Source organism: Lineus longissimus, chromosome 4 (assembly GCF_910592395.1).
Source record: "Lineus longissimus chromosome 4, tnLinLong1.2, whole genome shotgun sequence".
NCBI lineage: Eukaryota > Metazoa > Nemertea > Pilidiophora > Heteronemertea > Lineidae > Lineus > Lineus longissimus.
This window is the reverse complement of record NC_088311.1, coordinates 3276954-3303052: the sequence shown is the minus strand read 5'-3', so window position 1 is coordinate 3303052 and position 26099 is coordinate 3276954. Positions and strand designations below refer to the sequence as shown.

The window sequence follows — 26099 nt, the reverse complement described above, 5'->3', positions numbered from 1 at the left end:
CAAGCAGGATAGTAACTAGACAGATAGATTGACAATCGATTGTTTCTTTAATGCTCGATGAATAGTGAACCAAAAGCAGACAAAAACTTCTATCTTGCCTGAGGACTTTCTGGAGAAACAGTCTCTTGTGTTCTGTTCCACTGTTCCAGCGGGTAGCATGGTGCCAGACACTTATTGAATATGTTTACAAACAACCCCCACAGCACCATCTTACACTGAATCGTGCATTTCAACCCAAGGCATAATATGATAGGAAGTATTCCCTACAGCCTGGTAACATTAGCAAAGTGGCAAGATGTGCATGAAAACCAACAGGCTATGCCAAGGGAACAAGTTTGGTGTCGAAATGAAATTTGCAATTCATCAACTGTATTCATGTCGTGTAGGCAATAAAATGGACATCACTCACATCCAAGCCAGTTCGCAAATTCTCTAATTGTCTCTGTCTCGAGTGTGCAGTCCGGGCATACCGACTGCCCCCTGCAGTGGCAATACTTTTCAATTGGATCGGATTTGAGTTGATGCAACTGAAACACTTATATGACGTCCCTAACATTTCTGCAGCGGTAGAATGATTAGCACTTCCTGGTGTATTGGTCTCAGGAGAAGCAGAGGATATGCCTAACTGCCAGGGAGACATTCGTAAGGAGAGAATGTGCAGAATGATGTGATTGCGGATAATTAGCCCTGACGACGCTTTAACCCTTGAAAGAGAATAACCATTCATTCTTTGCAACCAGTACAACTTCTATAAAGTTAAAGCTACCAAGTTTGAGTTCATAATGACACTTTGCTGCAACTCAAATTTTCTTCAGAAAGACAAGGGGCCAATGTGTTCAAATGCAAATCGCCAAATTGTCATTGAAAGAAAATTGATTAGTTTGAAAGGGGCTCAAACCCACAACCACAACCAGAAATTTGGCACTCTCTTGAGTTATTGAGTCATTGCTCCCCACTTACCATCTTTGACAAGTTCAATCAAATTTAAAACTGCCTTGTGATAAACTACATTGATATCGCCATTCACTTCTTCAGGCAATCCTTGCTGGGGTGACCGAACATTTGAAAATATCAGACAGTGTGCCTCTCCCCTTTCACATTACTTAAAAGACAAAAGGACACTCTACTCACAGTTATGATATACAATTTTTGTCTCTTCAGACAAGAACAATCTGGCAAAAAAAAGCATTAGTGGCGGAAAGTATTCCCTTGGCCACAACCATATTGAAATCACCACCGATAAAATCACGAAGGAGGATACTTTATTGCGTCACTGGTCGTAAAAAAAGTGATAATAACGAGAGTGTCGCGAAGACAAAGAGATTTCGATGTAACAACGGATCCATCACGGAGATGATGTACTGCAGTCTCGTTACTGAGCAGCTTATTTTCTTTCAAGATGGATTAGATAGGTGGGAAAATGCTGAAGTCTTGTTTCAATGAGAGGAAGCCGCATTTACCAAAGTAGACAGTCTGTTGTTCCAGCAGACCAATCTGCATCAATGCATTCAGCAGCAGATAAGATGTCTTGTGAAGGATGACAACTTTAACCCTTTAGGCAAAGGGAGGGGCGCTTAAACTCCTACCCCACACTTTTTGCCAACATACCACCTTCAATGTATGTGTGACTTCAACCAATTGAAGTGTTAGAATCCTCACTTTTACTCCAGTTCTAGCCTTGAAAAAGCCTCTTGTCAAGAACTAAGTGCACTAAAGCAAAAGCCATCCAGTTCTTTCAGAAGTTTCCAAGAAACCAAGAATTTATTTATTGACCTTGCATACTTCATCTTTGAACAGAATGCCTTCAAAGGTACTACAACTGTCAAGATAAGTATTTCAGCCCTGAGTCATATGTGAGTGATCGCGACACAGAATGGCTTGCATCTTGATCAGAATTGATCCACTATCAACCTAGCTGATAAAAAGAAACTAGGAATCCAGTGCACTTGGCCTTGCATACTTCATCTTTGTCCAGAATGTCTCTCAAGGTACTACAACTGTCACCATAAGTAATTCAGCCCTGAGTCATATGTGAGAGAACGCAACTTAAAATGGCTTGTGTCTTGGTCAGCATTGATCAAGCCACTTGGAGCTGTACCACAAGCCAACAGAGGATTAGTCAGAGTGCCTTGTTAAGCAAGAAACTACCTCAAGTTCCTGAGTACATCATCAGTACAGCCATGTACGTTATCAAGGGTTCATTGTACACGTTGAAAATCTTTTATCACAAACTATCCTCACATTTTCCCACATATCTGTCACTTACTTCATATCTTTTGCCAACAATTTCACTCTGCACACTGCACATCACAACAGTAGAAAAAGTAAACTAAAAGATTGTGACCGAAGTATTTGTAAAGGATGTTGTGAGTGTTGTCTGACATAGCCCTATCAATGAATCGTCTACCAAACTGGTCCCAAAAGCATATGAACGGAAGAGTGTTATAGCGGGTATTATTCAATACAACAATATGATGTCATCCTGTCATCATCTTTAAAGACCAAATGTCAATATTGCAATGGTGTTACATTGCACTGAGTAATTTTTTTGCAATGCTACAATTGATTCGGCAATCATGATATAACTCCTCGTCCATAACAGTCAGTTTTCCTCAAGTTACAACTGATGCCCTCCATCTAAATTACCTAATATTCTGGCGAAAAAGGAGGCAGGCCGGCTTCTCACAGTAAAGGACTCGTATTTTTGCTTCAGTTTCGTTATTGATCATCATGATGTAAGTCTGGTCATTCTGTTCATGGAGCTTTCAATATTGTTCATTGTCACAATAATATTGTGATACTGTCATAATAGGTTATGTAAAGGGTATAGTACAGATCTAATTGATCTGAATTGAACACGTAATTCTACATACAGCACTGACTCTGTTGGCTGCATTAAAATTATGAGATGTTATGGACCTTTTTCGTTGGGTAAACGGCCAATGTATCATTCGACACACAGTATTAGTGTACAAACAACTGAAAACAGAGCACGAAAATTATAACATGCCTAAGAGCGTAAGAACATTGCAGACACTAACATTGACTAAGAATAAAACTGTATAAAAAGTAACTTGTGCTGCTTTTTATCATAAGAGAAGTAATCAGGTTTTAACCTTTTCATGAAAGGACGGGCTTAATGAATGTGACACTCATGAGCAATATCAATATGAAGTCAGAAATCAGAAAGATCATCACGAAACGATAACAAAAGAACGCCTTCTCATGAACAAAACAATAACAAAAAGAAACAAAAGCTTTTATCTGGGACGAAAACAAAGGGACCCCTCCAAGGAACATTTAGTTAACAGTCCACTTATCACAGCTAAACGTGATGTCCAATAATAGACTCGTGTGGCAGGAGCGTGGAATACAAAAACACCAATAGTGATATCAGTCATGCAAACAAATGTTTTACACGCTTCGTCAAAGCTGCAATCGCCAAATACAAAAAACAAACGGAAATCAAACATGATATTTGTCGCCTTTGACTGTCGTGAACAATATTGAGTTAATGTTATGGTATGTCGTGTGTATTCTTGTTAAGATGGCATTTGAGCTGTTTTGCAATTAGCTCATGGCTGATAGAAACCGTTCACAGAGATTCTATCACAGATCCTCAATGTTCCACAGGTTTCTATTAGCTGCTGGTTTATATTATCAAAATTGGATGAGATTGGTCCCCATAGCCATGGCAAGTAACCAGTCTAGAAGACGGAAAACTCTGATATATAGCATTGGGGTTCGGCCTCCTAAGCCTTGGCAGGCAAACAGTCAAGGAGAAGGAAACCTGGGAGTGAACTTGAACCTGGTGTAGTCAACAATCACAGCTGTCAGACAGTCCTTGAATGATCTCTTCATTCAGTTGCGGTCATGCAGGCGCAGTGGACACCAAATTGCCACGTCAACATCATTTGAACCTGGTGTAGTGTGCTGGCCCACTCGGTGTGGAAACAATCTGATTCTCAATACAAACCCCCATTTTGGAAAAACAGCTTTGCCGAAATGCAGAATTATGTTCAAAGAAGTCAACAATGTGATCTTGCAGTCACCATGCACATTATGAAACCAATCAACTGAAAGTTAAAACAACCGATCCATCATACTTGAATCCTCTAATTTTATCATCCCCTTCTGCACGATCGCAGTAAAAGCCGACTGGTGAAATATTCTCCCGACATTGACGGAATACTTGATCTTAACATGATGTACATTCCCTTGATGGTAGGCCAGCCCAAATCATCACAGCATCCCTTAATTAGCTTTCTGAATTGTCTGAGCAGTCTGATGGATGGGCTATGCTAATTAAATGGCTGGCGAGAATTACATTGGTACGAAAATGACTTCGGCTGTTTTACTGGTAGATCGATGAAAGATTGAAAACACCCATCAATAGAAAACATACATCACATTCAGGTGATCAAGCTAGAGAACATCAGGATGAAGTATCGAAATTCATCGTATGCAAGGAAAGCAAGAGAACATCAGATTGAAGTCTGGAGTTAGGAGGATGCAGGGCAAGCCAGGGAACAACAGGAAATTGAGGTTCAGTTATCCAGAAAATCAAGAGCAGGGTGAGGTTTCTAGAAGGGAAGACAGGGAAGGGTTTAACTGGAAGTAGAGTTTTGTACTTCTCAAGGAAAGCCAGAGCAGGGTGGAGTTTGTAGCGTGCAAGGCAAGCCAGACACATTCTGGGACACAAGCTTTAGTCAAAGGACTTTGATACGATCGAGTTTCTGACGTCAAACCCTCCCAATCAAGATCATGGAACTATAGAATAGTAGCAGAATGTCCTTTGAGGCACAGCATTCAGACAAGTATTCTGCTAGCCCCTTGACTCGAGTTCCTTGGGGTTCGCATCCTATGTTTTTGTCAGGTCTGTATGGCACTTGTTTTGAAGGCGTATCAGTATCATCCTCCTATCTTTCATCTCCCTATTCCTAACACCCTGAGTCGCTTTTTGTCCGTTTTGTTCCCGCCGCTCAATTAGACCAAACTCATCTATCAAACGGGTATAATGTTCATCAAACCAGAGGTGACAGTGAGTTCTGATACCAACCCAAAGGGGCAGACATCAAGTGTATATCAGGATATTACAATAGCGTGGCTCCCTGTACTATCAAAAGCCATCAATATCACTCACTCTTTCATCTCGCCTATCTCTGTGGTGATGAAGCTCCAAGCCGCTTTGATTTTTTTACCAGGACGTTAACTAAGTTTTTCCTCTTCATGTCTGAATGGGCCAAGTTAAACAATGGCTGCTCAGGTAATGTCATTTCTGTTTCATCATCATCATCATCATCATCATCAATGGCATAAGGGAACTTTCCAAACTTTGATCGGGGTGCAACTCCAAAGGGACTGGTGTTTCAAATCTGTCACAGTTTCCCACATTCCACATTAACTTACATCCATTCAAATGCCGGTGAAAAACGTGTGATTTTCCACATTTTCCGTTAGCTCCTGCTAAATGCGGTGCCTGGCTGATACCGCCTTTGTTTAAATGGCTATATCAATGATGTATCACCCGACTTTCAGAAGCAGCTTTTGGGATTACGATCCATTAAAAAAGACAAAATCGGATAATTCTGTCGTCGATTTGATTGGGTTTATGTTCTAAATGTTTAATCTTTAAAAAGGATGCTGGAGCTACCAATCAATCTTCACTGCCATGAGTTTTATGATGTTATCTTTGGAGCAAGAATTTGTGTAGGGTTTAAAAAAATCTCGAGGAAGGGAAAAACTTCAAAAACCTTAGAATCTCAGAAAATGCTGTGAGCTGGAAAAGGGTTAACACTGATTGTGGAAAAGACCATGAGAAAATTAACATGCTTTCAAAATGCAATTACCTAGCCCTAAGGGCTAGTAGCATATAACTGGCTAGTGGTAGATTTTAAGCGCGTGTTAACACTCAGGATCAATATTTCATCGCCACATCCGACTAGCTTGGGGTGTTCCCTCTGGTCTCGTTTTAATGAAAAAAACATTGTTTCTGGTTGCTTTGATTGCTTTGTCTCACTTCATCTATTGTGACTCATCGAATCTTTGACGAGCCTACGTTAGTTGCCTATATTTTGTCAGATTTTCATAGCCAGGAGAAGTCATTGAGAAAGTACATTGACCCAATGCTTGCTTTAGAGAATATAATGACAATTCGCCATTTAGATGAACATCATTACAAGCAATAATTAATGTTGACACTGAAGATCTCGGCTTTCTCACATACTCATGAAGCAAGGATGGCATTTGGGGATAGCAAATCATGAGATTTCAATTTTATGAAACTTGATACCTGGATGGCCATTTGAGATCATCGAAAATTATGGTCATTTAATGAGGCATACTGTTTATCACCAATGATGACAGTAATTAGCTAATTAAGTGAGTCAAAAATGCGGACCACATGCAGCCTACTCATCATTAGACGCGTTAGATCGGTGGTGACAAGATCCAGTGACACCCCGTCATTCAAGACGGCCCTTGTGGGAGCGATATTTCACAATAGGGCGGCTGAGGGTCAGAGAGCAGCTGCAGACACTCATGGGTATAGACAGTATTAGTATTGTCATTGACAGTGCCCCAGTCGATAAGAAAACATCCATACCGTCATCTGGGCCCGAACTTTAGATTGAATTTATGACCTAAGATCTGTCTTCCTGCTATATCATTGGTAGCCTGTTGGGAAAAACTGATAGTATCATTGTATATCATAATTTTATTTGTCAAATACAACAAATGGACTTGATATTGGAACAGACAGCCAGCCACGAAATCTATACCACAAACAACCTACTTTAAACATGAGGCACTTCGCAATAACTATTGGACACTAAAACCTTATGCACATATCTCGAGGACAAAATCGTCTGTGGAATAGAGGAGTTGGAATAGTAACATAGGATTTGAATAAGACCTTATGCATGGGATATAGGCCTTTTGCTATGAGTTATGAACAGTTACTTAAGTCATTGGGTAAATGTTGAAAAAACATGACAGAACAAATAAAAATCTACCAATATTGGCCAGTAAAGAAGTAAAGTGCTTATGATCTGTCTAAAGATTTGAACCACTACACTAGAGCTACATAGCAGGAAACATCAGGAAAGCCAATCTTTGATAAATTGTGGAATTTGTCAAAATACAGTCATCAGCTAATCTGGTGGACATAAGTTGCTAACTTCAAGACCAGCATGACAATGGAACAAGTCTTGAATCAGATTATCATGACAGAAGAATACCAGCACTTGATGTTGCAAATATCACAGCAACCGACGCTATTGTTCCAATGACAATAGTCAATAACAGCCCTGATTAGGGCACAATTAATGGCCACAATCAAATTCTATTCAGGACCAGGTGCTCTGGTCCAGGATTTCATTCACTAAGAGATATGCTCTCCAGTAATACTACATCAAAATCTGTCATGGGTTGTAGGCACAATTACACAGACGTCTTCATTCTTCATTGTCACTAGTTCAAATTATCGAAAACAGTACTCACACTACCCAGGAGTAATATCCCTTGCGCACAACATTACAATCATGACATAATGCATGTGATATGTATTACTTCTGACCAGTACTACATTTACTCATTAGATTATAAACACCATTCAGCAGCATTTGTAAACTAAAGTAAATGGGGTCAACTGCTCCTGCTTCAACAAATTAAAAGATTCCTTGCACAAAAAGTGTCACTTAAACATAGCAATGTGGAATTTTGTTGGGAGGGTTATTTTCATAGTGTAAATGGAATAAATCAAGTACCTGTTCTTGGGAGAACGTCACTCGGTGATGCTGAGTCGTTTTAAACCACCAGTAAACATAGAATCTGGCGGACAGCGTTGATATAGATTTTCTAATCCAATGATAACACAGAAAATATATCTAGATGCTCGGAATTTATGAAACGTTGACATGTTTTCAACGTCGCATGGTAAATCAATGGAAGTGTCAGTTGAGCGATGCCGCAGAGCAGCCTCATCCTGCGAATCTTTCTAAACCATTGATTAAACATCATTCCCAAGATAATGAATCTGATAAATATTACAATCATGACAAATAGAGGGCATTATCCGTAAAAAAGACAGCGTGAAATCCATGACAAATTATCTAAATTTTTTGCCTGGTTATAACATAAGATTGTTAGTTCTGGTAATTATAATATACAGATCTTGATGTAAATGGAACGATAGTACCACATACATATTCTTTTTAGCAACATTGGCATAATGAAATAGAGATCAATTTCAAATCAATTGAAAAAAGATACAGTACAGTCTGGAAGTGAGTAAAGTTGTGTACACACCTCAGGATGTAACTTTTGGACAGTACTGTGTTAAGCCTTGCTGACCCTTTTTGAAAATTGAAGCTTGACTGAGCTGTTAACTTATGAAGCATTAAAGTATCTCTGACCACAGATATTTATCACCATCAACTGGAAAGGAAGTATGCTCATTAGCATAATCTATGCTTAGCTCCAGCTCGAGGTAATCTTGCGCAGTGTTTCTTCGGGCCAGATACATTGTGGTGGAAAACGTCTAGTACAAAGAACGCCTGGCTTGCGCCAGACTAATAAGTGAAGAAGGTCTGGCTGCGCGAGACTACTATGATAAAATAACCATTACAGAGACTCTGTGACGTAGGCATATACTTTTTACGATTAAAAATGCTCTATACATACAATAGAAGAACCATGCCGTCCCGAGCTTCGCGCGATATGGACCATTCTGGGAAAACTCAATGAGGAAGGTATGCTCATTAGCATAATCTATCATTAGCCCCTGTTCGAGGTAATCTTGCGCAATGTTGCTTCTGCCTACATACATCGTGCTCGAAAACGTCTCGTACAAAGAAGGTCTGGCATGCGCCAGACTAATAAGTGAAGAATTTCTGGCTGCGCGAGACTTCTGTGATAAAAATGACCACTGCAGTATGGCATGCGCCAGACTAGTAAGTGAACAACTTCTGGCTGTGCGAGACTACTTTGATAAAAATGACCATTGCAGAGACTCTGTGACGTAGGCATATATCTTTTACAATTAAAAATGCTCTCAAAAGACGATATTGAATGATTTTTTATTAACATTTCCCGAACTATATACCTTCTAATTATCACTTTACATAAATAGGTCGGCGTTAGGTCGCGTGCTTTTCTTTCCTGGTGACAATACAGCAAAATAGTTACAACCCCACAATCGCGCTGTATGTCCACAATAAGGCCACGGTGACCCGTTATAAATGTTTCGCCAGCTCCACTATTTTGCCGCTACGCGGCGCATTGGGCCCTTGCGTCAAAAACAAAATATAGGCCTAGACAGGCCCTATCTCCACATCACAATCATTGAAATCAATAGTAGGCCTGTAACTTTATGATCCGCCCATAGCAATTTTTTCATTTTAAACGGATAAAATGATACTCAGCATAATAGTCTATAAGGCTATCTGGAAAACACGGAATGACACGGCAGTTACAGCAGCTAAGAGTTTACAATATCCAGGTAATATCATCGGATGAAGGGAAACAGTAGAGAAAGTCACTTACCTTGAGGTGTTACTATCCAAAGTTGAGAGCACAAAATGACCGCAAACAGCGATATGTATCTCCAAGACAGGTATTCCATGTTGGCCCTAGCCGGTCAGAAATTTTGTCACATTTAGCAAAGTTATTCACAATTTAATTTAGAAACGACCACTAACGTGTGGTCCGTTTCATAGCATGTACTCAGTAGTGGATTTCGATACATTGATTCGATAAACGACGCGAGCGCACCACGTAATAAGGTATTGAACTGAGACTGGCATGTACAGGCTAGCACACAGGTACTAGTAGGCTACTACTTGATGTTCCCACGTGTCCCAGGGAGCGGGATATCATTCCCAGGACATTACCCCAGCTAGCACAAGTGACCTGGCCTTAAGGATGGATTAGCTAGCATTGTGTCAAGGGCTGATCCTTAACTTGTCAGAAAACTTGACGCAGGGACCCAACGCGCCGCGTAGCGGCAAAATAGCGGAGCATGCGAAACATTTATAACGGGTTATACATTTTTGGCCTACTTTTCCGTAAACCACGAGAACAATGTATGTGAAAAAAACAACACATATAAGTGAGTCGCCGAGTATATAGTATTTGTAAGGTAAAGAAAAGCTCGGTCTCTAAGGCTCGATGGTCTATATACTGGGGTCCGTGAATAAAATGCTGTAGTGGTACGGTTGGGATAGATTGTGAGGGCGGTTTGGGGTTCCGACGACGGTGCCTGCATGCATTGGTTGTATCCCCAAAACCTTTACAAAGTTTCAAAATCTGGTGGCATCGATCCAATGATAGTAAAGGAATTGACGGTGAAGTCTCAAAATCTGGTGGCATCGATCCAATGACGGTAAAGGAATTGACGGTGAAGGATCTCGTGGCATATCGGATGCGCATCCGACGACGGTAAAGGAATTGACGGTGAAGGATCTCGTGGCATATCGGATGCGCATCCGATGACGGTTATATATATTATATTTATTTTAGTTTTATACTATTATGTAAGTGCAAGCCTGAGATTTTATTTGATAATAGATACACATGCATTATATATATATAAGTGACTTGTGCAAATTCGAAATTCAAAATGCCTGCCAATCAATAAGATAGGACAAGGGAATTGCCCAAGGTCTTGATCACAAAACAGACAAATGTCTTGCCCGAGGTCACACTGTAGACGACTCATAAAAACTTAGACAAGACTGAATTCCAAGGACCATATTATAGACTCGAGATATGGACAAGTGACTTAGTTCTAGATGACCAATCAATGAACTAGACAATATAGTGATCTGCCCAAGATGCCAATTAGAAATGTGTCAAGATTGAATGTCCCTGGATCACAAGAGAGACCAGAAACTTTGCCCTGATGACTGCAAGAAAACACTTGCCCAACGGATCACACTCTTGATGACCGACGAATGATAAAGGGAGACAAGTGATGTCGAGGACCAAAGCTCAACGCTCGACACTGGTGGTTTTATTGAGCGATAAAAATTGAACAAACTACAGGTTTTCACCAACATGGCGGGATCGTCTTTAATTATAAAATAAAAGCACCTTCACAAGAATCACAGAAGAGCACTTGATGATTAGTAAGAACAAAGAACACCAGATGGCGACAGCATACGTTAACCCACTACTATACTATACTACAATGTACTAGTAATCCTCAACAAGTGACCTGCCAAAGATCACAGATGGCCAAACGATTCCTTCTTTGTAGATTTGACAACTTTAACTAACACTTGTACTTTCCCGCAAATGCAGTGAATATTATTGTACATGTGGAGTTATCTATGAATTTCAACAAATCATAATTCATTGTAACGGGATACTTTATTAATCCCCAACAAAAAAGTCCCAGGGAGCGAAACGACTGGGGCGAAAAGTTCAGGGTGCGAAACAACCAGATAAGTTTGAATTCCCGCCAAACAAACTTCCCGTGCCTTGACAACACCGGAACCTTTTTCCAACCAATCAATTCGCAAGCATTTGACCGAATGCGGGACCACTATGTTGACAATATGGAGTCGTGGTCGTTCACTTCTCGGCTTTCCCCAGTTAATTTCTCTCCAAAAAGTGACAAAACAGATAAAGATTTTGTAATGCCAGCTCAAGAAGAAGCTAAGAGTTGTGAAGAGTTTCTAACCGGAACGCAATTTGCAGAAAAACACGAGTTCCATGACAAAAAAGGCCGGCAACTGACGGTCACTCCACTCATCGTCGATTTCCGTCGACTTCTCACAAGTTCATCGTCCTCCATCTGTGTCATTCCAGGGGTGAGACTCTCAAAATCAATCTCTAAACAATATCCTAGCAATCTGTAAAAAGGGTTTTATGGTGTACTTAGTTTGTTTATGGCAACTAAATTTTGTTTTGATGACTGTTGTTTCTATTTTACCTGACTAAAAAGTAAAGTGACTTTAAACCTGGTGGACGCTGTTTTCATAAATTCATGTTTTAGGATGACCATATCACATTGCCTACATGTACACTTTACAGACAGTACAATGCATCGCCATCATTCATGCCAAAACTTAAAAGAGGTTTTATTGTATACTTGGCTGAAAGTACATCATGGGCGGCATGGGCCTAAGCAAGGCCACACCAAAGCCACAAGGGTGGCTAGCCTAAAGCCTATAAACAAGGTCGCTCCAAGTCAGTAATATTGCTGTAGTGTCAATATTATCAATCATTATTCAAGATATTGTCCAATTTCTTATAACAAGGTCACTTATCATCCTTTCTTCAGGTTTCCAATACAGATCTTCTCCATGCCGTGATAGGGCTTTATGATGTTTCCTTGTCGGAAATGACCCCTGACGTTCTCTATGCGACAGTCTGTGAGAAGTGGGCAAGAACCCTTCTTTTGATTAGGGATGTTAGAGGTATGACTGGAAGGAATAGGTTGCAAAGCCTTTTCATTACTATCATTGTGTATCACTGTCACTTGTTACTTGGTGTAAACAGAACTAACCCTCCTGCAGCCAGTCCTGGTATACAGTGATTAAGAACTAAACATAGTGTACCATCGGACCCAAAAGCATGTCACTGAACAAAAATTTTAATCTGAACAAAATCTTAGCTTACCAGTCATACTACATTGGATAAAAGAAAATAGAGCGGAAAACACTGTGACTGGTACATGATTCTCTCTCTGGTACAAGGCTTGAGAAGCTACAATCCTGCCTTTCACTCTGCATCTGGCTGTATTTTTGGTGAACCTAAATTAAATTGTTTTCAAAATTCTCTTTCATGCTTTGCAGATGTGCTAGATGAGTTTGAAGAGAAAAGAAACATAAAGAAGGAATCGGAAGATGCTAGTGATGAGATGAAAAGCCTGACAATCAATGATGACGAAAATTCAAAAACTGACAAATCTGAATCTCCTACTGCTGAACTAACCTCCGAGCCAAAACCGTCCAATGATAGTGAACAGAAATCTTTTATGGCAGAACCGTCCAAAACCGAAACAACTGGTGCTGCAATTGAATCGGGTGATGCGTCCAAGTTAGATGGTGCTGTGGAGAATGGGAAAGAGGATGGGGAAGAGGAGGAAGAGGAAGACATTTACTCGCCAGAGGAATGCGGCCCTTGTACATTTGCTGCAGTTTATAGTGATACGGAGACAGAAGATGAGGATGAAGAAGAGTAAGCTTTTTAGTTTACTTAGCTTTCTCCTTTTTCAGAGTCTGCTCTGCACTAGGGGGAGTTCCTCTCCATTGTATTTCTGCTCTTAGATGGGAAAGCCCACTCTTGCATGGCAATATGGTTACACACAGGGTTATTGGACAGGGGCCTGCCCTCCAACTTTGGCCTTGGAGACTGGATGAGTCCAGTGCAGGCTACTCTCCACTTGGAATAGGGGTCTTTTGGTGTCTCTAGAAACAAGGAACCTCAGTTTGACTTCTCATTTGAAAGAAGAAGCAATGTAGGATTACTTGCTTTCCTCGAGGACAAGAAGACGAAACAGTGGTGATCCTTCTGAGGGTTGAATCTACAAACTAATTATGAGACCAGCATTCTAACTATAATTTCCAATTTCTAATACTCGCTGTTATACATCACAGGGAAGAAGAAGAAGAAGAGGACTTTTCTAAGGGCATGAACGCTTTCATCAAAGCTGTGGAAGAAAGACGAAAAGAACGACAATCACACACTGGTCCATATAAAGTCGAACATGTGGGCATTGAAAATCGGCTGGTTGGATGTGCAACCATGGAGAAAAAGTATTGGTAAGGAGAGGACCTCTGCACAAAGGCATTAACTTAGGTCTTGATAGTTTTGAGAAGAAGGAGTTTTCCTTAAAGATTTTTTTACTGTAAAAGCCAAAAAAGGGAAGGAATTACTCTTTTCTGTTGTTGTGCCATTTTTAAAATACGCCTTTTGAATACATATTTTTTCCAAAACGTTCCCCTGTTAGATGTTCAATTTAATGATAGAATTAAAACGATCCTCCATAGACCCATTCTTACTCTAAATTTTGTACAAATACACTAGACCTAGCCATTGTTGGAATTGCTTATGTTGATGTTTTTTACAATGTTTTCCTCTGTTATTTTGTAGTAAAAACTATAAAGTCGTACACCTGACGTTAATAGTGGTCAGGAAGAGATTCCGGAAATGGGGAATAGGAAAATATCTACTACATGTAAGTATTATCAAATAGCAGCAACATCCAAACCAGAAAATTTAAAGCTGGACAGTTCTTCTACATTGCATTCTCTGTACACTTGGTTCTGCCGGTTAGATTGTCATTTGGCCATATGTCTTTATTTCTATGAGACTTAGACTTCGGACAGAGGCAGTGCGACGTACATACCTTAGTGTAATTGGTTGCAGTGTTGTAAGAGCTAGGCCAGAGAGGGAATATATTTGTATCTGAAATTTTGAGTTTTTGCTTGCAGCAAATCAAAGATCCAATGGTAGTGGGTGCATATGATGCCGTCGTAGTCCATGCGGACAATTCTGCAACCGAGTTCTTTGGTCGTTATAACTTCTCAGACGACATCATTCTAAACAGCAGATGGAGTGATCTGGCAGAACAATTTACAAATTGCACTTTGATGTGCTACCTTCCACCTTTTACAGGTAAATGTTCAGTCAGATTAATCCGGTTTGAAACATTGGCTCTGATTCAAAAAGGGCACAAACTGAACCAATTTAGCTAAGAGCTGAGTTGATACAGCCCATACTAGCTCAGATAAGAATACAAATTAGTCTGCCAAATGTAGCTGTGATAAAGAGCTGCCTCTTGAGTGAGAGTTCATGGTTTCTGCTGGGCTTGGTCATTGCTTTGTGCCTCTCCTCGTCCTACTTTTGTTTTCGAGGGAGTCCCACTTGATGTCTTTTATATGAGAAGATTGGCTTGGACAGGGTAACTAGGTTATCAACAGTACAGAATCTCCCTGTTCCAGGTCAAGGAGTTCTGGGTAACATGACAGCTGCCATTGACCTGGTGTCAATGGAAGAGGAGCTCAAGAAATGGTGAGTAGAAGATGGGGTGACAGCAAATCAAAGATCCAATGGAAGACATCCAATCCAATCTTGTAGTTGAACAGGGGCTATTAAAGCTGAAAGAAAATGTCTTCAGTTCAACAAGGCGGAGGAGCCTCATAGCCTAGTGGTTAACATTGCATGGGTACTACGCAAGAGGGCCCGGGTTCGATCCCGGGAAGAACCCAGGATTGTATTTTAGGATGAACTGACGTGGTTTTCAAGTAACAAAAATTCCTGGCTCTTCACAGTCCCTTGAATGAGTCTTAACCTTGTAACTGGTGTCTATACCAGGGCAGGTTAAAAACACCCCACCAAGTGAGAAACATGAGGGTTTTTTGCCACAAAATTCAATGACACATTATTGAAGGTTACTGTCATTATTTCTAGGGTTTGGTGCCTAAGGATTTATAAGTGACTGATACATGTGAGCTTATTATTTGCCCTGTTTTCAGGAAAGAAAAAAGTGTTGAAGCCTACCAGGCCCAGATAACATGTGCCACGAGATTACGCAATGAAATTATACAACTACGTGCAGTGGTGAGTTGCATTCGTTACAATTTTTTTAAATTTTTTTTATCATGGCAATAATTATGTTATGCAATGCTATATTTGTAAAGGCACCAGGAGGGCACTTGGTGCTAATCATCATCAAACAGAATCCATCCTTAATATATGAATTTCAAGCCCCTATAATTACAAACATTCATATGCAAAGAGCATTTTGTTACCGGATGCCATTCCAATTTAGACTGATGGTGACACAGTCTTAGTTCTCTTGATGGTGCTGCCATCTATGCAAAACTAATACATGTAGATCTTTATATAAAGGCCCCAAAGGCGGGGTGTATAGAGGAGTCATGTTGTCAGTTCTCTCAGTTCATAGGTCACTTTTCACTAGTCACTAGCATGTATGTAAACTGACTTAGTCTTGAAAACATGACATGGCATGGCTTAGAGTGAAAAGCGACATTGTGAGTCGTATGTAGCCTCATTGGATAGGTCTTTGTCTGTTCGTCATGTCATCAATGACAAGTAAAAAGTGACAGTTACATGTGAAAATGTGAAGCTAACCGCTAAGACTCCCAAGAGGTAATAATGCCTGTGCCGAAACCCCGTTCATTCAAAGTTAGTAGTTGTTCAGCAACATATGGAAATTCCTCCCACAAGAGAACAGGTATAAATTGAGAACCTGAGTAAAACATGATATGATTTCAAACTTAAATGTTCTCCTGAAATGCCATGTCCCACCATTTTGCACAAGGGAATGGTTTTGAGGGGGTTAATTTATGATTCTAACAAGCACATTGATATTTCGTCCATATTACCAATAAAGCAGGTTCTCTGATATAAGGTGATATTGGCACATATTTGTGTTGAAGTTGTCGCCATTTTGCCAATATAATTTATGATTTGATAACGTTATTGGATTTGGCACTTATTGTGAATACCATTGTTTTGCCTTATTTCATGCTGGATTCCTGAAAGGTGAGCTGTGAATGTGACTTTACTTTGAGACATTGACGATTTTGTGAGAGATCTTTTATGGATTTCTTCCTGCTTGAGTTTTTATTTCGTGGGCTTATTCTTGCTGTTCTTGGATCAGGTAGGCCCATTTTCAAGACTCTCCAAGAGTCAAATCCACGGCCTTCTGATCTCGAGCAAGTTGTTCAATTCTAATCCACAACAGCACTGATATCGCAGAAGATATCTTCGTGGACTTAGTAAATTAAAAAAGGTAACTACATGAAATGAGAATTTAGCACAGAGGCATGACAAGTATGATCATATTGAAAGTATTGCGAGTGGTTGTAATCTTACAAGTCTTATCCCGATGCAGTGAACTGTATCAGTCAGAATATAATGAAAAACTGGAGTGGTAAATCTTGTCCTTGTCATTGATCTATTGAACAGAAAAGTAACCTTCATTCATCTAAATAATAACACTGTGCCTTGGTGGAGTGAATAGCTCTGTATGTATTTTAAGCTCCTTCTGGGAGATTTGATCTATTTGTCTCCTTTGTACCGACAAGATTTATTGATGGTCTTGGTTGGTTATTTTGCTATATGGCCTGTGGATTTTTGCTATGGCCGCGATATTTATAAAAATAGTGAATTATTTCAGATCCGAAAATTGAAAAACTTTTCTGACAGGTAAGCATCCATGCTGCATGTTTTGAATTGATGTCTTCTTGTAGAAACTGCGCTTGATGGGGGCCGGTGGTAATTTTTGTTGCTTGACTTTATAAGTGCATTTCCCATGAATGTAAACGAGGTGGAATAGTGATTGTTGATTTTTACTACTACATGTAGTCACCCTGGGTAAACCTGCTGTTCTCTCTGTATCAAACTCACCCAAGACATGGTGACATCAACAACTTCATGTTGAGGAACTTTTCGAGTTTTTAAAACATAGATATTTATAACCTGCTCTGAGTAATAATGTATTGGGATTAATTTTGTATGATTTAATGTTAGCCCTGCATCGTCTTATATCTGCATGCCAGTGTTGGTCAAGCAAATGTTTGGTATTTTCTTTCAAACTTTACAGAGCGTTAGACTCCAAATATTACTAAAATAGATTGCTCTTAGAGTATATCGTTCTATGTAAACAATCATAAATATATAAAGGTCTACTGTAGATGGCAAACAGGTAATGGTCTTGTACATTGAGTTTGGTTTCTTTCTTGGCCCTTTCTGCGGTGAGTTCAATTTCAAAACATGTTGTGAAAAATCAGTGTAGGCCTGATTTAGGGGTGAACTAGGACTAAATAAAATGTAAGAGGAGCGCAAAATTTGTTTGATAGCATGAGTGATTTTTCGTATAATTGGGAGGGCTTCAGCCATTTCTCTGCCAAAATTCCATATTTTTTCAAACTTCTGGCATGATCCAAATAAAAAGTTGATGTCAAGCATTTCATCACCATCATCTCATCTCGTGTCATTTCAGGTGAACTCGCAACAAGGTCTAATTGGTAAACTAGCTGCTGATAACGATTCGTTAACAAGAGATAAGTTCCACATAGGTGAGAAAAACAACGACATTATGTTTTTTCATACCTCCTGTGAAGTCAATTTTTCGATCCATCAAATGACTTAATGAGGCACAGTTGGAATGGATTGGTTCTTTGATTGATTTCCTGGCTACCACTTTTTCAAAATCAGAACGCTTAATTGATAGTCTTAGTATGGTTACTATGGTAACCTTTACATAATCTAAACTTGATCTTGTCACTAAGCTAATTAGTTTGCTCTTTACAGAGAAGGAATACTTGACGTATAGATTTGAGGTGGCCAAATCACTTCTCGACTCAGATGTAGACATTGTTAGTCGGCAAAGACGTAAGTAGAATTTTGTTGTGTCTGATTGAGTAGTTTCCTCACCGCAAAGTCATTTGGTCAGGAAATTCAGGGGTTCAGGGGTGGAAAAGCAACAAAAAATGTAGTGGTGTGTTGGTACAACTTCTGGTGGTATCGTCTATATTTGGATGTCAATCAGTGTTGGGCTATTAAATATAACTACTTGAATGGGAACAAAAAAGAGAAATTTTAAAATGTTCTCCACCATGTGTTAATGTGTTGTGAAGTGAAGTGAAGTATAAATTTCCTACACCCACATTTCCTGCAGTTTGTCAAAGCATTCATTATATACCATCATAACGATAACGTCATTATGATCAAAACAACCTGTTGTGGCACACAGATGGTCACCATCTTTTGCAAAAAACAAATAGATGGTTCAAACATATTTTTTTATGGATCAAATTAGGGAAAAATTTTTTGTAATTAAATTTATTACTGGTTTTTTGTTTTATAATCAAGTAGTTATCTTGTATACATTTCAAGCATGTTTTACCATGTTCAGTCATAGCTGAAACGGCTGTGACGTGATATTTTTAAAAAACTGATGCCAGATGTTTTCCTCCATACCATTTTAAAAACTTTTAAAAACATAATTGGGCCTCTCTACAGTGTGTATTCTATCTTTAAGGCCATTATAAATCACTTATCAGTTGATATTGACAGAACCTCTGACTTTTATTAGATATTCAAATGAAAAGGAATCGCGAACCAGACATACATGTAGAGCTTCACCCATTACAACATCAAATTGCGAAAGCCCAGTAAAAGCCCTAGATATCTAATGGTGCATATCAAGACCTTCAAACAGGTTAATACAGCTATAGAAACATGATACAAATCAGAATAAATCATAGAATTATCTTTTGAAAGTATCTCGAAAGTCAAACTATGATTAAATCGTTTTCAGTTGAGTGTGCACCATTCATCTTGAGTTTCCTGCTTCGTATTTGCTCTTGTTTGTTTGGTGCCACTAAAGTTGGGCTCCAACATTGTTGGATTATTTTTCTGAAATTGGCTTCAGTGCCACTACAGTTGGGATCGATGTAACATTGTTGGCTTCAGAAGAAAATGTCTTGGCTACTTTTGAGGCGCTGTGTAAAGATTGGAAAATAACATTGGAGATAATTCCAATTCAGAAACAACTTTTATGAGAAATTGAATGTCTCCTTTCCTTTTCTAAGCTCTCAAGTATCAGGTTTTGACCTATTTAAAAATTTCAAATTCAGTTTCAAAGTTCAAATTTTGACCAAACAAACCTGGTCTTTAAATATGATAATGAAGACTTTCCTTTGTCCCTCTGTTGTGCTTTTCATTGTTATCATTTACTCCGTCTTTGACACATGACCTTTTCATGTCAACATGGGTGTTTGAAATCATTTCAAGAAATTTCCTTGTAGTTAGTTGTGTTAAACTATGTGGTGGGGCAAAGGGTGGGACAGAGTGGATTCATAGAGGACTGCCAACAGCTGTGTTAAAATTTTTGAGAAAAAAAGTTTTTTACGCTTCTGTGATTTTCATACTGAATTGAGAGAAACCTTTCTTCACAAATAAAAACTTGAGTTTGATTCCCTGCAATTTATGTGCAAATTGGAGTTCAGAGATCAAATGGAGCCTATGTCATCACTGCGTTTTGAAAAATAAACATTCCCGAAAGGCTCTGGGATACTGAAGTACAGCAGAAGGAATCTTTTGGAACTTTGACGTCATTCTTCAGATTCTGTACAACAATTGTAAACACCACGGGATGCAATTTCTGCTAATTAGGGGACCAGGACTGCTCTTGATTTGCTTATCTAATGATTGTCTCTTGGGGTAATCCTATACTTTATAGCGTTCATATTTCCGTCAGCGTCAGGGAACATGTAGGGTGTGTGTCTTGAAGATTGTGAAGTGCTGTTGTGGTTGGGAGTGAATTGACATTTTATGAAAATAACTTAGATACAGAATAAGCAGATGATCCCCAGAAGGAAGTTTTTACAAAATTGAAAACCTGTGTTTTACAAATTCTTATTTAAATTTGGAATTGTGGACTATCAGACGAAATAAATTCAATAATTCATGGAATTTTTCGAAAGTTTAACAGCCATCTTCGAGTAGTAAACATGAGTTTGTGGATTGGTGATTTACATGACTTTTGTCAAACGCCCAGCGAATTTGAATTTGAAATTAAAGGTGAGTGAACACAGGTACCCTGAATCCCCACTGCCCCCATGAATGCACGATGTCTGACATCACAAACTCCTTTGTGCGAACGGCCCAACCTCAGATCAAGTCAACAGTTTGACTTGGAGCAGTTTGGAATCTTCTGAGTGATCTGTGGGGAGGAAATGCCCAAACGTTCGGAAGACTTCACAGACCCAAAAATTGTATTTTCAGTTTTGTCGCTTCCTGTTCTGCCTGAAGTGAACGGTGGTGAGTTCAAACATTGCGATATCTTCTTCCAGGATGTTCTGGTTTCTAGCTTTGGGTTTTGCCTACCATTCAATTCTGCCTTTTCCTCTCTTCCTCTTCTTTTCTTTAAATATTTCACCTAACTGAAATCAGTGAAATTTTCATGTCTTTTAATTTCGTTTTTTGTCAAAAAGTTAAAAATACACGATTTTAACTTTTACAGATTGCAAATTGTGCATCTCGGTTATTTGTTATTACGCAAAAATGAAATGGCAGTGAAAATTTGGCAGTTTTAAGTTACCCTCCCACATCTTCTTACCCTTTCGAACCATTTCACTTCATTTGCAGTGTGACAAACTCACATTTTGTTCCTTCATCATGTGTAAAAAAGGTTGTTTTTTCGCTCACAATATAATTTTATTCAATATCATACTGTCTACATAAATTACAGCGTTGCGTTTTCAATTCATATGCAATCACACACTGGTATGCATCATTGCTTGATCCTTCTGCTTTATCGATCTGTTTTCTTCAGATTTAGTCTATTCATGCCAATTTGATCTATCTTGCTGATTAATCTGGGCTTCTTTACCTTCAGAAGATGACGATGACCCTGAAACCACCAAGAAGTTAATCAAGGATCTAGAGAAAGAAGTCGAAGCCGGCAAAGAACGCAAGGAGCAGAAGAAGAAGGGAGATAAGAAGAAAAAGAGCATTGACGCTTCAGCCATGAATGTCATAGGTAGGAAGAATCTTCACTTTGTTAATAGAATGTCAGTTTCTGGCAAAAATATTGAGAGGGCCAAACCCCTGACCTCTGTTTCTTATAGATTGAGACTTTGACGATGCCATGCTGGCCCAAATTATTGGTTCAGGGTTTGTATGTGGTTTGTGGTTTGTATTGTAGTCCTTGGGTGCAGCAGAAACCTTCATCTAATATAATGAGTTAAGGCGTCAGATTTTGAATGATTTCTCACTGATACTTACGCCATGTGAGCCCAGAGATGACAAATTGGTTTGTTTTGAGCCGGAAATTACGGCCTTATGTGAATGCTCTCTTTGCTTTAGTTTCTATGGAGATGACCATTTGACTATTTGAGCAGATATCATATTTCTGTCATGACAATATGGTGGTGTGTTCCTAGTTATCGAAGGAGTGTCAGTATAGGAGTACATGTACATGAGGGCTCTTGAGCTCAAATTGATGCAAATGTACCATTAACAAATTGAGCAGGATCTTGGTAGTTGTACAAAATATGCTTAGCAGAGAAAGTTTAATTTTAAGAAAGCTTCTTTATGTCAAAAAGTGTCCCTTTTTCAGACCGGACGCGGTATATGGTTTATTCAAATGAGAATAAAGAGCCGTATGACCATATGAAGGATACGCAGGACTTCTACAGAGTGACAGAGGAATTCAAGTCAACTATGAGGAAAGACAAAACGGTGCAGGGAAATTATGAAGTCAAGTTGGTTATAAGGGTAAGTGTACATCCACGCAGGGTCCTTGAAGAGTAAGAACCGCGGGCTCAACAACTTGACCCCTGGGCTCATCCCCATTTTAATCAATGGGGTTTGCCCATGCAGTTGCTAGGCAACACCAGGCAACATGACGTCATGCCACTTTTGTGACACTAGACTAGTTCTTATGAGTGGAGGCTGATCCTTCCTGATTATACTTTCGAAAACCTGGTCTAATGATATATTTTCTAATCACAGGCAACACTGAATGTCAGTGTGATAGAGCGTTACCAAATGAGGACATCCAAACTCCACGACCCCAAGGCGAAGATGCGGTTGTATTTTTGTGGGTCACTAGAGCATCCGGAACGCTTACAGGACATCATCAAACATGGATTCTCAGAACGAGGTAAGTAGGAATTTGTGTCCAATTCTGAAGTATCTAAAATAGAAGCGAATAACAGGTACGAGGTAACAAGCTCATGTGTGTCAGGTTGAAGTCAGCAACCGTAATCATCAGACTACCCCCTACCCAGATATTGATTAATCATCCGATCGTCCCCGCCACTCATATGGTAACTATTTGAAGTTTGCTTGATGATCTGACCACTGTTCCCTGCCCCTCGGATGTTCACTCATTCACTAAGCATTGATTGTACATCGAGCCTTGCTGATAATTCACAATACCTGTTTTTGCAGACTTTTCCAATGGTGAATTTGGAAGAGGGTTACACTTTTCAGTGTATCCATCAAAAGCAGCACAGTTTTCAGCGGTGAGTATTTTGATAAGTTATACAGCAGTAGAACCTCTCTTTCATGACACCCTTCCAAATCTTGTATGTGAATGGAGAGATTTCTCAATTATAGAGGAACAGATAAGAATTTACCAATTCAGGATCATACTGTGTATCCTTAGGAAAGGGAATGTCCTCAAGCAGAGGTGTCTGTTTAGTGAGGTTATTTCATACACATCAGAAGAGAGAGGGCTAAGTGCCCTGGCTGGACATTTCACTTGACTTTAAAGTTTTTGACCCAGTTTGTGTTGTTGTGTGTTGAATGCTTTCTGTCGCGCTGTGTGTTCCGCTCTATTGACTCAATCATGAATGGCTGTCCTGTTGGTAGATTATATCTTGATATCTCCATAAGGAAGATTTGAATATTTTATGAATCAAGTTTAAGTGCTGTGTACATCTCTCATCTGACATCACCCTCACTTAAAAGAGGGTGGTGTGGTCAAGTGGTTCTTTAGTTTGACTCATAATCCGACTAGTGTGGCTCGATTGCCACATCCTTTGTTGGGGTTCCTTGCCCCTGGTGCCAATACCAGGTCAAGCCTTTACTCCTTAACAGTTCCTCATCACTTAATCTGTCAATTTTATTGCACGTCGAAACTCTTTCTGTTGAATCAGAAAATGTTATATCACCAGTAGATGGCTCTCGGTGACAAAGATTTGCAAAATAGTACTTCTCATAATCCACTATGTGTACCTTTCACTATTTCAGCTTGGGAAGCTTTTGACTGTTGAGGTAGCGGTTGGGAAAGTGGAAGCAATCGAGAAGAAAGATCACACACGGGTCTCACCGTCTTCAGGCTTTGATTCAGTCATAGTGAGTATAAAGCACTGCGCGACGCGCAAAAAAGCAATTTTTGTTGCTGCGACTTGCTATTCTACTTGCTGCAATTTGCAACAAAAGATCTCTAGTCTACAGGTAAAATCCCTGGGTTTTTATTGATGACAGGTTGGTGCGATCACCAATTCTTGTCACTGGCTCCTGCAATGCCAATGACCAACATTAACCCCAGTGTTGGTGACATAACTGGGACTTGGTTATAAGCATGGTGCTTGAAACACTTGCACCCTAATCCTTAAAAGCTGTACGATGGAATTTGCACCAGTAGTGCATCGGTCCTCAATGGTTTCCCATAATTTTTTTATCTTTCTCCTCAAAATCAAATTTAAACAAATGGACATTTTGCTTTCCAGACTCCAGGCAGATTGTCATCATCTTCAAAGGACGATGCAGAATTAAAGTCACTCAACAAAGAATACATCATTTTCGATGTGAGCCAAGTGTTACCTCTCCACCTTATGGAATATAGCAAAACTACGTGACATTGTTAAAGACAAGATACTGAATGAGTTGACTAGGGATGTGGAATGAAGATGTTTAGAGTGACATCGACCTGTTCATTTGATGTCGTCCTGATGCCAAATCAAGTTGCATGATCTCGTTATGTATTATCCAAGGAAGCCTTGGATGCTGTTGACTGTGATGTGAAACTGTCCTGTTCTCATAGGTTGGGCCCTATTCTATCTGGAGAAAACCAGCACAGTGAAAGTAGCCTACTTTTGGACACCTTGGCTAAGGGAACATCTTTTTTTTTAAATTAGAGTCACATTTATAGCTATTGCTTTAATACGGGGCTTAAGGGATAAGGATCACTCAAGAAATTATGGCAAGTGCAAACCTTAGCCAACTTTCAGTCACTAGAGTGTCTGGGGAGGAATGGGGCCAAGTGTGAGCAGTTGTGAGCACTGTGATAAACCCTTTCACTGGCAGTCAGACCTATTAACAAGGTTATTGTCATTGAACAAGTGTAATGTACAGAGAATACTAGGGGAAATTCCTGTTACCTCAGTTGCCAGATACACCTGTGGGCGAGGGGGGGGGGGGGCGTCAATCATACAAATGTCAGCCTCAGTATTCTGCTCCTGATTTACATGTAGGTGAAGTAATACCTTCTGGTTTAAAGTTTTAGCTGGTTGAGTGAGGATGAGGAGGGAGACACTGCTTCATCCATGGGGGGGAGTCAAGATGGTATGAAAAATTCTCTAAGTATGAAAATCTGCCAGCGAAAGGGTTATTAGTCAGATATTTTATCAAGATCTGTTTGTAATAGTGAATCTGCTTGTTTGGTTTGTTACGATAGTTACTTGTGATCATAGCTGTAGTAGCTGTTTTATTTATCAGTTTAGAAATTTATTCTATCATACCAACTATTAAGTTGAATATTATTACTATAATTATCTATATTATAAGTTGTTTTGCAAAAGATTGTGTGTTTCTGAAGTTAAGGCTGGCACACTATCAAATCAGAACTCCATAGTCAAAAGATCTATAGATTTCAGATTTGTTAGAGCAGTCAATATTATGGACAGCCAACCTCACGAATATCGAACTTAAACTGGATACTACCTTATAAAGGACAGGTTTTCAATGTCCTGGTCCCGTTGTATTCTAGTATTATATTATACAGTATTTGGGAAAAACAGATTTCCTGTATTTAACAGGAACATATTTTGGTCTAGTTGAGTTCAATATACAAGAGGTTGACTGTAATGGAATGTTTTTACTACTTAAAAATATAGTTTTTTGTTCCCGGGGCCAAAACATTGGAAGTGCACAGTACGTACCGATGTTAGACTAACTCTGGATTTTCTGTTGGGTTGTTGACTGAATGATGAATACGCTACATGAATCTTAGTGAGTGCTGCAATTTGCGACAAATGGTTTCATTAGGTAATCTACAATAAATGGTATCCTTCCATGTCGTTGTCGGTATCTGTATTGGATGTCTTTTTCTGGTCAATTACTCCTGACATTCCAACGACCTTCCACTACTGGATCAAATTGATGTTTTTGAATATGTACAGTGTATGTTTGTTTAATCAAATATTAGAAGCATGTTTGTGTAATCAAATATTAGCTTGCGAAATAAAATTTGTGCAGTATAATTTAAGTGTTATTGTTTCTTCAAAAGATAAACTAATATCCAAGATATAAGCTATAGCTTGAACTCTTAATATCTGCCATGTAATATTGTCATCGCGGACTATTTATGCAGGTAGGTGCCG

At 39.3% G+C, this 26099-nt stretch overlaps 2 protein-coding genes across 4 annotated transcripts in view; one reads left to right on the top strand and one right to left on the bottom strand.

Moving 5' to 3' along the window:
• LOC135486432 (uncharacterized) overlaps positions 1 to 9706 on the bottom strand; it is a 103195-nt gene extending 93489 nt beyond the window's left edge. For both annotated transcript variants that reach the window (XM_064769214.1, XM_064769215.1), the window contains exon 1: positions 9544 to 9706. In XM_064769214.1, coding sequence (XP_064625284.1) covers positions 9544 to 9622 — 79 coding nt within the window. In that variant the 5' untranslated portion in view covers positions 9623 to 9706. The remainder of the gene's footprint in view (positions 1 to 9543) is intronic.
• Positions 9707 to 11564: 1858 nt separating this feature from the next.
• On the top strand, positions 11565 to 25979 carry LOC135486244 (uncharacterized). Of its 2 annotated transcripts, XM_064768908.1 has the most exons (17): positions 11565 to 11813; positions 12287 to 12422; positions 12801 to 13185; positions 13605 to 13769; positions 14101 to 14185; positions 14442 to 14625; positions 14952 to 15021; positions 15486 to 15570; positions 17981 to 18056; positions 18292 to 18372; positions 20770 to 20805; positions 21383 to 21526; positions 22106 to 22263; positions 22501 to 22651; positions 22942 to 23015; positions 23746 to 23850; positions 24228 to 25979. In XM_064768908.1, exons 1-17 carry the CDS (start codon positions 11640 to 11642, stop codon positions 24354 to 24356), a joined length of 2238 nt encoding a protein of 745 aa, XP_064624978.1. In that variant the 5' UTR covers positions 11565 to 11639; the 3' UTR covers positions 24357 to 25979. The 2 variants fall into 2 exon arrangements, with proteins under 2 accessions (XP_064624978.1, XP_064624979.1); XM_064768909.1 differs by lacking the exon at positions 20770 to 20805.
• Positions 25980 to 26099: the final 120 nt, after the last annotated feature.